The sequence below is a fragment of the Pinus tabuliformis genome, chromosome 8 (assembly GCF_031772625.1).
Source record: "Pinus tabuliformis cultivar Carrire ecotype Pingquan chromosome 8, CPIR1, whole genome shotgun sequence".
NCBI lineage: Eukaryota > Viridiplantae > Streptophyta > Pinopsida > Pinales > Pinaceae > Pinus > Pinus tabuliformis.
Window position 1 is genome coordinate 176,047,924 of NC_142294.1, and position 16,981 is coordinate 176,064,904.

General features: G+C 37.1%; 1 protein-coding gene across 1 annotated transcript in view; it reads right to left on the bottom strand.

Moving 5' to 3' along the window:
- Positions 1-8,646: 8,646 nt before the first annotated feature.
- Positions 8,647-16,981, bottom strand: part of LOC149234705 (galactan beta-1,4-galactosyltransferase GALS3-like) — a 49,821-nt gene continuing 41,486 nt past the window's right edge. The window contains exons 5-7 of the mRNA XM_089368348.1: positions 15,265-16,288; positions 9,093-9,288; positions 8,647-9,004 (exon numbers count right to left, since the gene is read on the bottom strand). Coding sequence (XP_089224474.1) covers positions 8,647-9,004; positions 9,093-9,288; positions 15,265-16,288 — 1,578 coding nt within the window. The remainder of the gene's footprint in view (positions 9,005-9,092; positions 9,289-15,264; positions 16,289-16,981) is intronic.

A 16,981-nucleotide genomic window follows, 5' to 3' on the forward strand; every position in this document is an offset into this window, starting at 1 on the left:
GCTCTAAACAATGCAATGCCTCTTGATTCTTATGCATAAGTGCATTGCAAAAAGATTGCACAATGTAAAGTCGCAAAGACTCTGCATTGAATTCTGTTGCTACTAAATAGCAAATTGCATTAAAGAGACTGTCACCACAATTAGATGTCACTTGCTTTGCAATTGTTAGTCCATTTAAAAGCATATTATTTGCAATTTGCATCCAATGGCTTTCAATATCTTTGCAAATAGGTGACAGGTAGATATTAGACTGGTTGGAAATGCAAATTGGAAACTTTTGGTAAACCAATGGTTCATAATGACCACTAACAGGATTTGCATCATGAAAGAGAATGCAATATGGAATTGCATTTTCATGTTGATTAAAGAGCAAATATCTCGTTTTTCTTGTCAATGACCAAACTGCAATTGATATATCTAGCCATTTAGCTAACCAACGTATGCAAAAGGTATCACCCCATAAACCTCTGTCAGACTCCTTTATATTTGTAGATGCAGAATAACGCATTTTATGAAGATATGTACCAATATCATTAACACCATGTAACTCGTATAGGAAATCAGGTGCTAGTTCATACTGATATGACTGTATTGCTTCAACGTCATTGTTCTTTAAGCAAAAAAGAAAGTGGTCTATTAACCCATTTCGCAATTCATTTGAAGTATAACGAAAATGTAGAAGCATTTCGAATGAGTCAAATAGACAATCTCCTACAGTATATGAAAATGCATTTAGTCTAAAAAGACCATTTCTTTTTAATACAATATCAATGTTCTCAGGCAAAATGCATTGCAATTTGAATTTGTAATTGTCAACATCTATTATTTCTTCCATCATTTGCAATTGCTTACCAGAGTTGCCTTTTGCAATTGTCTTGTACAGCTTTGCAAAAAATATTGATGAAGTTAGCAAAAACTGAACATGATTGTTTTGAACAAAATGTATGTATATTAAAAAAATAGGCTATTGCATTATGTTACTAAACAAATATCAAATTTCTAGCAAGAAGCCATATTTATAAATAACAAAGAAGTTGGAAATGGAAACAATGCAAAGACATAATGAAAAAAAGGAGCATAATTTTAAGAATATTTGTGCAAGTTAACAAAAGCAAGCAATGGAAAGACAAAATGAAGTTAACAAAAGGAAGCAATGGAAAGACAAAATGAAAAAATGCAGCATAAGTTTAAGAATATTTCTGAAAGTTAACATCATTGTCAATTGCATTTGTGAAATAAAATAACTGTGAGGCTATTTCAAGGTAAAAAGTTTCCTGCTATTCGATATCAGAGTATGGTTATAGTATATGGATCTAAACAGAATTCAAGGGTCAAGGAACCCAAACAAGCCATTGAGAACGAGATACGAGTAGTGCATAAGCGTAGTTCCATAAGGCTTGTCAAGAAGATCCATTATTATGTGATGCTGGAGGTATGATTCATATAAATGATGAACATGTAATATGTTCAAAGGACAGCTTTGGCAAACACAGCAACAGTCTGCTTGAGCAAATTGTCCAAAGACTGTTGCCAATTGTGGCACGTGAAAAAAGTTGCCCAAAAATTACAGATCTTTGATGATTCACAAATTGTGGTGAATTGGATGAATGGAACAAATTCATTGGATAATTATAAATTTCACCCTATATTTCAGCAGATTCAACTTGCTTGAACAGAGTATTTAACACATTATCTGTCAACATGTCTACAAAGACAGGAACATGGAAACTGATGGACTGTCAAAAGCTAGATTACACTTGGTAGCACGAGCTTGGATCATTCAAGAGAAAGTGGAAGGGCAGCTCATGGAATGTCTTGACACACTTTTGATATAATCATGGGACTGTTTAAATGTGAATATCTATATGTATATCTTTTTATGGCACTGTTTATGAACATATCTAGGAGCTAATTTTTTATGACACAAAACTGGTTTCAAACCTGCAATATATGTCAGAATGACCATGATAGGGCTGTCATATTCACATTTTTGAAAACTGTTTATGAAGCAAGCTATCTTCTCAGCCATACTTTTATCAGTTCCTATGCTTAAGGATATCTCTATATCTATATTTTTTTATGGGACTGTTTATGGACATATCTAGGAGCTAATTTCTTATGAGACAAAACTGGCTTCAAAGCTCTGATATATGTTAGAATGACTATGATAGGGCTGTCATATTGACATTTTTGAAAACTGTTTATGAAGCAAGATATGTTGCCAGCAATACTTTTATCACTTCCTATGGTTAAGGATATCTGTGAAATGCAAAAACATATATAGTAAATGTAATTTTGTTTTCATAATAAAATTATTTTTTCTCTCTGAGGAGAATAAGGTAGTTGAACATGATATCAGAACCAATCTGGTTATAACTAGCTAACATGAGATTTTAATCTAAGGTTTAAATAGACAAAATGTCTTGATACATCACTACTATACGGAGCTAGTTGGATGCTAAGAAATTGACAAAAAGCAATTAATAGAAAAATTGACAAAAAGCAATTAGTAGAATAACGCCGTACCTGCAATGAAGCCAAGGGTTCGAATTGCTTCTCGTCAAGACCATATTCATGCACAACACAGCCTGTACGAGTACATGAGAAAATATGCAAATGACGAAATTGGTTAACGAAGTCTCCAGAAGCGCCTGGAAAAATACTTGCAGGTCTTTATTCCTCTCTCGAAACCATAATACATTCCATTAATAAAAAGGCAATATGCAGCACATACATAAATACTTGCAGGTCTTTATTTCTTTCTCCAAACCACAATACATTCCATTAAAAACCCAATATGCGCCACAAACAGTTCAAACAGTTCAAAAACCCCAGTTTATTTAGATCTTCATGTGCTAAAACACTTGAAACTACAAAAGACTGCCACTCAATCTGTACCAAGAATCACAGCTTCACTCAGGTCATCTCGGCCCAAATGACAACGAAGTCACATGCTGGTCGAAACTGACATTTACGGAAATTTCCATAAAACCCATGCAGCTAAGAGAAACCCTCAGTATCACGGAAAACCTTATAATTTTCGCAAAGGAAACATTTCATCCAATATATAAACAACAACAAACAAAGAACATCTAGCACCAGTATAGCAAACCTTCAATTCAGCAGTTCTTAACAAAGCAAATGAACTTAACAGTAACTAAATGAACTTAACAGAGTTCTTAACAAAGCAACCTTCCGCTCTAGGAGTAATGTCAGAGTCGAATATTCATACATCCATAACAGAATTACAAACTTAAAAAAACATCATGCAGCAAAGTAAGCATACACATAAATTATACAAGCGAAAAACCTTGAATACATGCCTAAGATAGGAAAACGTTCACTTACAAAACAGACTGGAATCTTAAATATTTTAACATTTTGGGCAAGCAGAACACCAAAACCTAGCGACAGGAACAGCAGTCTGCTCAAGCGTGACAACTCGTGAAACCAGACCCTCGAATTTAACAGAGGAGTACCAGGCAAACAGCGCTCCTTTCTCCAAACCATAACACATTCCACTAATAACAATACATTTCATCAATAAAAAAAAGGCAATATGCGGCACATAAATACATAAATACTTGCAGGTCTTTATTTCTTTCTCCAAACCACAATACATTCCATTAAAAACGCAATATGCGGCACAAACAGTTCAAAAACCCCAATTTATTTAGATGTTCATGTGCAAAAACAGTTCAAAGTACAAAAGACTGCCGCTCAATCTGTACCAAGAATCACATCTTCACCCAGGTCGTCTGGGCCCAAATGATAAGGAAGTCAGATCGTGGTCCAAACCGACATTTATGCAAATTTCCATAAAACCCATGCAGGTAACAGAAACCCTCAGTATCAGGGAAAAGCTTATAATTTTCGCAAAGGAAACATTTGATCCAATATATAAACAACAACAAACAAAGCTAATTCAATTGGTAAGCTCTCGTTCTCTGTCCTTCTCAGAAACCATGCCAACCTTCTTCCTATCTCCGCCCTGTTAACCAGAATGCCATTAACTTATAATGCTCAAATAACCATGGACTCTTGAGGGAAACGAAGAGACAATACTGTGACAAACATCAACGCCACTGGAAAACGCCAAAGGACAGAGGAACAAACATCTAAACAATACAGTAGCCGGACCTGGAACAACAAAACCAGAACCAAACGTTTGCTGTACAGTTAACCGAGCAGGGCTGCAGAGCTAAACAACCAAGTAACAATAATAACCCAAAGGGCGCGAACAGGGTAAAACCCAAGCCGAGTAACTTTGCAGGATCTCGAGGAGGGACAGTTGTCCGCCCATAAGACCACCACAGTACATGCCAACCTTCTTCCTATCTCCGCCCTGTTAACCAAAATGCCATTAACTTATAATGCTCAAATAACCCTGGACTCTTGAGGGAAACGAACAGACAATACTGTGACAAACATCAACGCCACTGGAAAACGCCAAAGGACAGAGGAACAAACATATAAACAATACAGTAGCCAAACTTACCAAAGCAACACCAGACAGTCGAGGCATACAAGTCGGACCTGGAACAACAGAACCGCAACCAAACGTTTGCTATACAGTTAACCGAGCAGGCAGGAACCGCATTGTGTTTTCACCGCAGACAATACAACAAATACAAAGGAAAAATCGCAGACACTGCAGAGCTAAACAACCAAGTAACAATAATAACCCAAAGGGCGCGAACAGGGTAAAACCCAAGCCGAGTAACTTTCCTAGATCTCGAGGAGGGACAGTTGTCCGCCCATAAGACCACCACAGTACATGTCGTAACCCAAGTTGATTGTAAATCAATATGAATTTATTACCAAATCAATTGTATACTGTCCGTTTCATACCAGCATTACACATCACCTCGAACGATGCGAAGTCCACAATAAGACCCCAAAACCTTAGTTCGACTTAGGTTACATTGTCAATATATCGAAAAATTATCGATCGCATATAGTCCCCGGCAGGGACCACGCAGTAACTGGACTATAAACCTAAAGTAACTGGACCATAAACCTACACAATGCAAAAATTAAAACCCTAACAAATTGACAAAAAGCAATTAATAGAAAATTTGACAAAAACCAATTAGCAGAACAATGCCGTACCTGCAACGAAGCCGACAGTTCGAATTCCTTCTCATCTAGATCATATTCATGCAGAACCCAGCACCAGAACCTTGAATTTAACAGAGGAGTACCTATTTCTTTCTCCAAACCACAATACATTCCATTAAAAACCCAATATGCAGCACAAACAGTTCAAAAACCCCAATTTGTTTAGATCTTCATGTGCAAAAACCCTCCAAACTACAAAAGACTGCCGCCCAATCTGTACCAAGAACCACAGCTTCACCCAGCTCGTCTCGACCCAAATGACAAGCAAGTCACATGGTGGTCGAAACCGACATTTACGGAAATTTCCATAAAACCCATGCAGGTAAGAAAAATGCCATTAACTTATAGTGCTCAAATAACCATGGACTCTTGATGGAAACGAACACACAATAATGTGACAAACATCAACGACACTGAAAAACGCCAAACGACAAAGGAACAAACATCTAAACAATACAGTAGCTGAACTTACCAAAGCGACACCAGACAGTCGAGGCATACAAGCCGGACCTGGAACAACAGAACCGCAACCAAACGTTTGCTATACAGTTAACCGAGCAGGCAGCAACCGCATTGTGTTTTCACCGCAGACAATACAACAAATACAAAGGAAAAATCGCAGAGACTGCAAAGCTAAACAACCAAGTAACAATAATAACCCAAAGGGCGCGAACAGGGTAAAACCCAAGCTGACTAACTTTCCAGGATCTCAAGCAGGCAGACCACCACAATACATGCCGTCCGCTTGGGAGTCGCGGGACCACGTGTCGCTCAATCTGCACCAAGAATCACAGCTTCACCCAGGTCGTCTCGGCCCAAATGACAAGGAACTCACATGGTGGTCGAAACCGACATTCACGGAAATTTCCATAAAACCCATGCAGCTAACAGAAACCCTCAATACTGTGACAAACATCAACGCCACTGGAAAACGCCAAACGACAGAGGAACAAACATCTAAACAATACAGTAGCCGAACTTACCAAAGCGACACCAGACATTCGAGGCATACAAGCCGGACCTGGAACAACAGAACCGCAACCAAACGTTTGCTATACAGTTAACCGCATTCTGTTTTCACCGCAGACAATACAACAAACACAAAGGAAAAATCGCAGAGACTGCAGAGCTAAACGACCAAGTAACAATAACAACCCAAACGCCGCGAACAGGGTAAAACCCAAGCCGAGTAACTTTGCAGCACATTCACGGAAATTTCCATAAAACCCATGCAGCTAACAGAAACCCTCAATACTGTGACAAACATCAACGCCACTGGAAAACGCCAAACGACAGAGGAACAAACATCTAAACAATACAGTAGCCGAACTTACCAAAGCGACACCAGACACTCGACGCATAGAACTCGGACCTGGAACAACAGAACCGCAACCAAACATTTGCTATACAGCTAACCGCATTCTGTTTTCACCGCAAACAATACAACAAACACAAAGGAAAAATCGCAGAGACTGTAGAGCTAAACAACCAAGTAACAATAACAACCCAAACGCCGCGAACAGGGTAAAACCCAAGCCGAGCAACTTTCCACGATCTCGAGGAGGGACAGCTGTCCGCCCATAAGACCACCACAGCACATGCCGCCCGCGTGGGAGCCGCGGGACCACGTGGCCTCCACCTCGAACCATGCGAAGCCCGCAATAAGACCCCAAAACCTTTCCTCGCCCAAAACCTTAGTTCGACTTAGGTAATTGCCTTAATTTTTCGCAAAATTGGCTCGGTCAACGCGGGGTCAACGATCGATCGATCGCATATAGTCCCCGGCAGGGACTAATAAAGCACGTTAATGGGACCCTCATAAGTTTTTACTCAGTCAAGAATGATGAGGTTCGTGCCTTTTCACATGTGCCCATTCCACCACTCTGTCATTCAACTTTTTTCTGACAATGGGTCTCGCAACGTGCGATTAGTTTGTTCGTTAGTCTAGAGCAGCCTTTGTTGATTTATGGCCACATGTCACAATGCCCTCTTTTTAAAAAGAGGAGAGTATTGACATCATTGTTTGGGTCTAGAATAGGCAATTAGTTTGTTCGTTAGTCTAGAAAAGCCTTCGTTGATTTAGGGTTATACGTAAAAAGATTTATTTTTAATCTATTTTTTTAGATTTTTTTTTGGTGGAAATTTAAAGCAAATTGGTTTTTCTATTATATATAGATTTAATACCCTTAAAAAATTTTAGGGCATTTTGATTGTGCAAAGATTATCCATTAAATTTTGTGATTTCACATCAGATTTAAAAAATTAACTAAAAACTTTAAAAAATCACACTAAATACCATTCTTATAAAAAAATCTTATAAAAATGAGAGTATCGACCTCATTACGCCTTCTTATAACTTTGTAATAAAATTTTGTAAATTATTCATTAAATTACATGGCTTGTCACCGTCAGTATGTTGCGTGTAAATGCAGTCCTACAGGGGCCATCAAAGTCAATGGCACTATGGTAAAGTGAAAATATTTAAAAAAAAGTTAAAACGTATAAAATGGATATCGAAGCGAGTGAAAATATTTAAAAAAAAAGCATATAAAATGGATATTGAAGCGTGTAAATGCAGTGCTACCAGACCGTCATAGTCAATGGCACCGTGGTAAAGTGAAAATGTTTAAAATGCATATCGTGGTAAATGCATATCGAAGTTGCAACGACGATATCACTTTCAATGGTAAATGTTTAAAATGCATATCGTGATATTATTGCTCAGCAATGACGAATTATCATTTTTCGGTTTATTAAGAAACACAAAATTACGTTTCTTGGTTTCCACAATAAAGAATTCTCTTTTGTGATGGGTCCGAATGACTGTGAGCCTTTCTAAAAATCAACAAAAAAATATTTTAAAAAATCTGTTTAAAAATATTGAAAAATCAAATTTGTGATTTTTTTGAAAGTTTTTAGGGTAGGTTTTTCCAGTTAATTTTTTTTAAATCTGGCAGGAATTTATTGAAATCACAAGTTTGATGGGTAATCCTCTGCAATCAAAGTGCCTTAAGGGTTTTCCAAGGTGCTAAATCCATATGTACAGTCAAAAAAACTAGTTTAAATAACACAAATCAAGATTTCAAGTCAAAATTTTCCACTGTATTATGGCACCGAAAAAGTCCAAAAAGTAAGACTAAAGACAACTCCCTAGTAAACCAGTGGGTTCCCGATTTGAATCTCCATGATGATACATAAAAGGAGTTGTCTTAAGTGTGATTTTTTTCACTGTGTTGGAATTTAGCAAAAAGAAATGAAATTTTTTTAGATTATGCTAACCAAAAAAATTGAGGTGAAATCTTGATTTGTGTCATTTAAACTGGTTTTTTGACATTATATAGATTTAGCACCCTGTAAAATTTTTAAGTCACTTAAATTAAGCAGGGTTACCCATCGAACTTGTAATTTTAATAAATTCTTGTTTAATTTAAAAAAAAAAATCTCAAAAAAAACTTCCAAAAATTTTTAAAAAACCATTCATACACTAAATAATAAATTTTGGAAAAAAAAAATACATATATTAATTCACAGCGAAGTGGATGCAAGTTGGGATCCGATCATATTTCTCTCGAACTCTTTAATTAAAGGAGCTACAGCTTTCATGGAACCGTCATATACATATGGAGTTCTTCCCACCCAAGTCACGTTGTTTATCATCGATGGTTTTAGCCTTTCAGTGCAGGGCTCTCCTCTATGGTTGATGGTGTTATGATAATGGTAAAACATCATCTTATCCTTTGTCCTATGCTCTGTTCTTCCTTTCAGATTCTTGGACATATGGACTCCAGTCGCCGACACTTTTCTGGCCTGCACTGCATATTTGCGATCTCTTTTTGCTCCTCTTTGCACATATCTAAATACGAGCTTCTCAATTTCCCATTCGCTGCACCATACAATTATCATCATCACATTCAATTTCAAACTCAAGAAACATAGTGACAACATTTATTTCAAATCACCATAACACTTACCTGGAATCAGTATTGTTGGTAGATTCGTTGCGCCTATGTTGATTCTGCAAGCAAATCTTGTTGGACATGGTATATTGCTTAAAGGTGATCTGAGTATAATTAGAGAGCTCATTCACCACTGATCGCAGAGATTTCCCCTGAAAAATATAAAAATATTCATCTACATCGAAGAAAAAGGTCCAGTTGTAAAATATAGCTACTAACAGCCCAAAGATCATCAATACCGAATATTTCACAAACAGAACTTAATATGATCTATTGTTTAAGATGACATACCTTGATTAACAGCGGAAGATGTAATGGCTGCCATCTACTTTGATCTGACTCCTGACTGTTCCTCTTCTTCAGAATTCGGTTTCTCTTTCTAGCCCTGTTTCTTCATGCGCTTCTTGATGGAGAAGAATGCAACTATTTCCAGGGAGAGAGAGGACCCAATCCTTTATATATCATTTAACTCTAATCTGGTACGTCCATCATATACCAATTCAACGCTTAAGATTAATGCTTTAATGCTTTAATGCTTTTAACGCTTTTAATGCTTTTAACGCTTTAATGCTTTAATCGGATCACATTAAGATTTAGAAACTGCAGAGTTCTAACATTCTCCCACTTGACCCGACTATTCATAATATTAAGTGTTGAACATCATACTATGATAAATTGCTGAGAGTTATGGCGGTTGTGCACTATTAATTCAATGCATTTCCTTCCATATACTACAATACCAGCGATCCATCAATTCATACTCATAATTTATATAAAATAGCATAATGGTCCACATAATGTCTTATATCATAATGATTAAACATAATATCTTTATAAGACTTTTTCTTGTTTAAAATTACATAAAATACGTACTACTACATTAAAACAAGAGACACATAATTGTATATCAGAAACACATAAAAGAGCTCAAAATGTCACACATCAATTATTATTAATACAACCAAGACCCATTCTTTGAACATGTTCCTTAAATTGTCTTGGTTGTAACCCTTTCGTCAAAGGGTCTGTAATCATAAGTTCTGTCCTGATGTGCATGATTGACACTCTTTGTTTCTGAACCTCATCTTTCACAACAAGATACTTCAGATCTATGTGTTTGGCACCTTTAGAGTACTTGTCGTTCTTTGAGAAAAATACTGCTGCAGAGTTATCACAATAAATTTTCAGCGGCTTGCTAATGGTGTCGACAACCGCAAGTCCTGAAATAAAGTTCCGCAACCATAATGCATGAATTGTGGCTTCAAAACATACCACAAATTCTGCCTCCATAGTGGATGAAGCAACGATAGTCTGTTTCGCACTTTTCCATGATATGGCACCTTGAGCAAACATAAACAGGTAACCAAAAGTCGATTTCCTAGTATCGATGCATCCAGCAAAATCTGAATCGCTATATCCAATCACCTCTGATTCATTGGATCTTCTATACATGAGCATGTAATCTTTCGTGCCTTGTAAGTACCTCAAAACTTTCTTTGCAGCTTGCCAATGTTCCCTTCCTGGATTACTTTGATACCTCCCTAACATACCGACCGCAAAGCTGATATCCGGTCTAGTACAGGTTTGAGCATACATCAGGCTACCAACAACAGATGCATATGGAATTGATTCCATTTCCTTTCGTTCAACATCATTCTTAGGACATTGCATGAGATTGAATTTATCACCTTTCTGTACAGGGACTATTCCAGGTGAACACTTACTCATTCCAAATCTCTCTAGAATCCTTTCGACATATCCTTTCTGAGACAATCCCAATATTCCTTGTGATCGATCACGGAATATTTCTATTCCAATCACATAGGATGCCTCTCCCATATCTTTCATTTCAAAGTTCGTTGAGAGAAATTCCTTAGTCTCATGCAATATACTTAAATTATTTGCAGCAAGCAAGATGTCATCAACATAAAGGACCAGAAAAATAAACTTGCTCCCACTGATCTTTTGGTATATACAGTGATCAACCGTATTTTCCTTAAAACCAAAAGATGTAATAATGGTATTGAACTTAATATACCATTGTCGGGATGCTTGTTTAAGCCCATATATTGACTTCTTAAGTTTACACACCAATTGTTCTTTACCTTCTTCAGAAAAACCCTCAGGTTGATCCATATAAACATCCTCATCAAGATCTCCATTCAGAAAGGCTGTTTTCACATCAATTTGATGTAACTCCAAATCATAATGAGCTACTAATGCCATTATTATTCTTAGTGAGTCCTTTTTCGAAACAGGAGAAAATGTCTCCTTGTAATCAACACCATCTTTCTGAGTGTAACCCTTAGCAACAAGTCTAGCTTTATACCGTTCGATATTACCACTAGAGTCGTGTTTGGTTTTAAAAACCCATTTGCATCCGACTCTTTTACAGCCATGTGGTAACTCAACGAGATCCCAAACTTCATTATGTTGCATGGATTTCATTTCTTCTTTCATGGCATTAATCCATTCCTTTGACTCTTTACTTTCTATAGCATGTGAAAACGAAACTGGATCCTTATTGATTCCAATATCATAATCTGATTCTTGCATATAAACCACATAATCATCAGAAATAGCTGACCTACGATTTCTTTGAGGTCTTCTTAATGCTACTTGTTGTGGTTCATGCATATCAGTATTATGTAAGTCGTTTCCTTCAGGAAGTACTTCTTCATTTATATGTTGTTCATTATCATCATGCTGTTCTACAACAGCTGGAACAACATTTGGAGTAATAGTAGATGGAGGAACTATTCTAGGCAATGTAACATTTACCCTTGTTTCCTTTATTTCTACTATTTCTCTTCTAGTACTCCCACTGACTTCACCATTCTCAATGAATCTTGCATTACCAGTTTCTACAATTCTTGGACTATGATTAGGACAGTAAAACACATACCCTTTAGATTTCTCAGGGTAACCTAAAAAATACCCACTGATCGTTCGAGAATCTAATTTCTTTTCATGTGGATTATAAATTCTCGCTTCCGCTGGACAACCCCAAACATGCAGGTGTCTTGAGCTAGGTTTCCTGTTAGTCCATAACTCAAAAGGAGTCTTTTGAACAGCTTTACTAGGAACCCTATTCAACAAATAATTAGCGGTTTTGAGAGCATACGACCACAAATTCTTAGGTAGTGTAGAATCTGACATCATACTCCTAATCATATCTATTAACGTCCTATTGCGCCTTTCTGCTACACCATTTTGCTGTGGTGTACCTGGCATTGTGTATTGCGCACATATGCCATGACTTTCGAGGAATTTTGCAAATGGACCTGGACACTGGCCTGACTCATCATATTTACCATAATATTCACCACCTCTATCAGACCTTATGATTTTCACCTTTTTATCTAATTGCCTCTCAACTTCCTTTACAAATGTCTCAAGGACATTCACAGATTGAGATTTTTCATGAAGCAAATAGACATAACCATAACGGGAAAAATCATCAATGAAAGTGATGAAATATTTTTCTCCATTAAAGGCTGGAGTGTCCATAGGTCCGCAAATATCAGTGTGTATTATTTCAAGAAGCTGGCTGCTTCTAGTGGCTCCTTTCTTATTATGTTTGGTTTGTTTGCCTTTAATACAATCCACACATAATTCTAGATCACTAAAGTCCAAATTTGACAAAATTTCATTACTTACTAATCTCATCATTCTTTCTTTGGATATATGACCTAGTCGTTTATGCCACAAGAAAGCAGAATTTTCATTCAACCTGCTACGTTTACATCCAACATTATTTACTACATTCAACAAGGAATTCGCATAAGTGTCATTCAGTTTCAATTTATATAAACCATCAATTAGAATACCAGAATCAACATTATCAGTATTCTTATATAAATCAAAACAACCAGATCCAATCATACATCTAAAACCAGAAATATCCAATTTACTTGCGGAAATAAGGTTTCTAGATAATGAAGGTACATAAAGGGTATTGTATAAGTCTAATACATATCCACTTTCTAGAATTAGACGATAAGTCCCAATGCCTTCAATTGAAGATTTCATTCCGTTTCCCATAAAGAGAAAACGATCTTCATTTGGATTTATGGTTCGGATCGTAAGAAATCCCTGCATATTGTTGGAAACATGAGTTGTAGCACCAGTATCAAGCCACCATGTATTAATAGGAACTTCAACTAAATTTGATTCAAAACATACGAAAGATAGATAACCTGCAAATCAAAAATGAAATAACTATAAGCTCATAACTAACGCGATTCAGATGTAGACATAATAGTATAATATAGCACTCCTTTGGGTAGATGCTATCTTATACTTAACATAATTAAATACCAAAACATAAGTAGGTAATAAATATATTCAATTAAATAGAACTGACATCTTTGGATGATCAATATTTATTTAATCAATATATCTATCAAACCTCATCATGCCAACTAGTTATAGAACAAGACTTTCCTTTGGGTAAGTTCTCAGGGTTTATCATTAGTGACGCCAGTTCTTAATTGGTATTATTATATCTGGCAATTTCTATCAATAATCATTATGTCACTTATGCACTAAATGATTATTCTGATTTTGACCACTTTGGTGATTAACAAAATCATAAATCTCATGTGCATAAATAATTTATAACACATACCTTATGCAAAACAACATTCTGATTTTGACCACTTTGGTGATTAACAAAATCATAAATCTCATGTGCATAAATAATTTATAACACATACCTTATGCAAAACAATCAGTCATAGAGCAATTACTTTTATGCCCAAATTTCAAACAAGGTCGAAAACTTTATATCCGACGGTAATATACACCATGGTTGACATGCAACCTCAAAATTTTCAGAATCCGGATCATCAATGTATCATTATATCATATAAAACATGAACTCTACACTCAATAGAGTAAACAAGGCCATATGCTAATCTTGAATCACCTTTGGCATTCCTCTACATTGATAATTCTCTAATATTTTGTGCATGAGTAAAGCGTTGGAAAGGTTGAAACATTTAAATATATATGTTAGCGTTCAATTAACAGGGGGCGTATCTTCCCTTCACAACGCTCTTTGATTAGCAAACATTCCATCGCAGAACTAATTTTATATTCCCCATTCTTTACGAACTAAAGAAATCAAAACACGCGCTTGCTAAGGAAGAAAAGTGGGAGGCTCTTGCATGTTTTGCCAAAACATGGAATACAGGGAAGTCAAATGTAAAAATTCTGGTCGATTACAGGCCCCAACAAACCCAATGCAAAAATCTTGGAACCAAATGCTCGTAAGGCACAGTCAACTAAGACAGGCTAAAGGGCGCGCGCCATGGAATCCCAACAGAGATCAAAGCAACCAACGCAAAGCAGAAGTAAAAACAGTAACAGCAAGAAGAAGACTTCTGTCCGAGCGCTATATGGGCTGAGACTGTGGTGCATAAGTTGTTAGACGCACTGCGTGCCCAGCACCAGGCATTAGAGGATATTTCTTCTGAGCTTCAAGCCGAGAGAAATGCGTCGGCCAACTCAATCGATGATGCTTTGCTCATGATTTCCCGCTTACAGAAAGAGAAATCCAGGCTGGCACTTGATTAACACACAGTACAGAAGGGAGACGGAGCAGATAAGGGCACATGCAAAGGAGGCGTTGGCATTTTATGAGGATCTCCTTTTAAAAAAAAATGAGGCGATCGAATCTTGATTAAGATTTGATTAACATCATGAGAGAACAGATCAATTGCAATCATAGGAAATATTCAGTTATTGATTGCAACTCCGATACCAAATGTAAAATATAGCTACTAACAGCCCAAAGATCATCAATACCGAATATTTCACAAACAGAACTTAATATGATCTATTGTTTAAGATGACATACCTTGATTAACAACGGAAGATGTAATGGCTGCCATCTACTTTGATCTGACTCCTGACTGTTCCTCTTCTTCAGAATTCGGTTTCTCTTTCTAGCCCTGTTTCTTCATGCGCTTCTTGATGGAGAAGAATGCAACTATTTCAAGGGAGAGAGAGGACCCAATCCTTTATATATCATTTAACTCTAATCTGGTACGTCCATCATATACCAATTCAACGCTTAAGATTAATTCTTTAATGCTTTAATGCTTTTAACGCTTTTAATGCTTTTAACGCTTTAATGCTTTAATCGGGTCACATTAAGATTTAGAAACTGCAGATTTCTAACACCAGTTCGCCATGAATTTGTACCTATGCAAACAATCATTCACAACCAGAAACTGATTATGATAATACCCATCATATTGTTCCTGCTCACTTATATCCTGCAATGTCACACGACCTGCTCGAATCCATGGTTCCAACACCTTTCTAACTTGGGGATGGACTCCACCAGCATCGTGAAAAACAAAATGCGATCGAGGGCCAAAGAATTTGGCATGATAAGCCATCCACTCTCTCATTCTCTGAGGACTCAGGTCACCATACAGCGAGGATCCACAGTAGAGGTAATCATAGGGAGGAGCCTGGCTATAAACAGAGCCATTGTAGCTACCTTTTTCTTCTGTGAGAGCAACGATCCTCTCTGGTTTCTCAGACTCGCTGCCATTGAATGCGTGAACAACGAGGTCTCCACCGTTGCCATTGGTGCCCACGCTCTGAGGAAACACGCAGCTAAGAACCACGATTGTGTAAACTCGGCCATAGCCCTCATCTGGGAGCATTTTATAGGTCTTGCCCTTCATTTTCCCAGCAGATGAATTCTTGGGTATCCATTCGCATTCAAATCGTGGCTTCCCAAAAACGTGCAGAGTCTTGGAAGCAAGCCCAACAACAGCAAACGTGGCGGGGCCTCCTCTGTATGCTCCCATATGGATGAACAAGTATGGAGCATTCCCATGTGGACGAAACACCCGCTTGACGATATTTTCTTGCTCAATTGCTTCGGTGGTGGGGTTTTTCGTGCTACTGTTATGAATAATATTAGGGTTAGTCGTGTGATTCAGCGCCTGGTCCATTTTTCTGATTTGGACACTGTATCCACAAGGATTGGAATCATCCTCCAGAGATGTTAAGCCAGTGATTTTTTTACCCAACAGATTTTCTTGGCGTGTAAACAGGGCTGCTACCAGAAAAAACCCCATAACCACGGTCACCCACATGAGAACCTTGGTCTCGATGCGCCATATGGAAATAAATCCACGGATACCATCTTTCTCTTTGCCCTTCCCCATTGAGATGATGCCAGAAACCTAAAGCAAAAAACTCGTCACTAGCCGGAGTTTCAGATAAATCGATGGGTGGGCCGAGTACACAGTGAAAAAATACAAGCCCAGACCAGATGTTTATACTGAAAAACAGCAGAAGCCTCCCCTTCCAACGAAGTTCCTATCTATTCTTTAGGTTTCCTCCTCAAATTTCTTGGCCAACGAAACTAAAAGTCATAAATGGAAGAAGCAGACTTGCGAAGTTTCTGTGAATTACCCCACTGATGACCGTTTCCCTTCCATCAACCTCATGTATTGATCCCCTAATTGACAGGCAACTACATCCTCTGCGGAGAACGTGCAGTGGTATTCGTTGAAACTTTGATATGATTCAAAACCTGATAAATCACGGATCTGTAAATGGGAATGTAAATGTTTTATTTTTATTATTATTATTTTTGAAGTCAGTGTTTTCGTTCCATTTATTTACATAACGAATAGAAATATATATGTTCTATATCATTATTGATTCTCATTTTAATAAAAGTATTATCTTTACAATGATTATAATGTTTAATATTCTCTTAAATCACTTTTTAAAACTTTTTAATTTTATTAAAGTGAATAGAATTACATCCAAGTCGCTCTATATCATTCCGTTCCCGAAAAAATACCACCATTTTTCATATCGTAGAAATAAAATAGTAATTAATTATTGCCCAAGTGTCATAAGATATT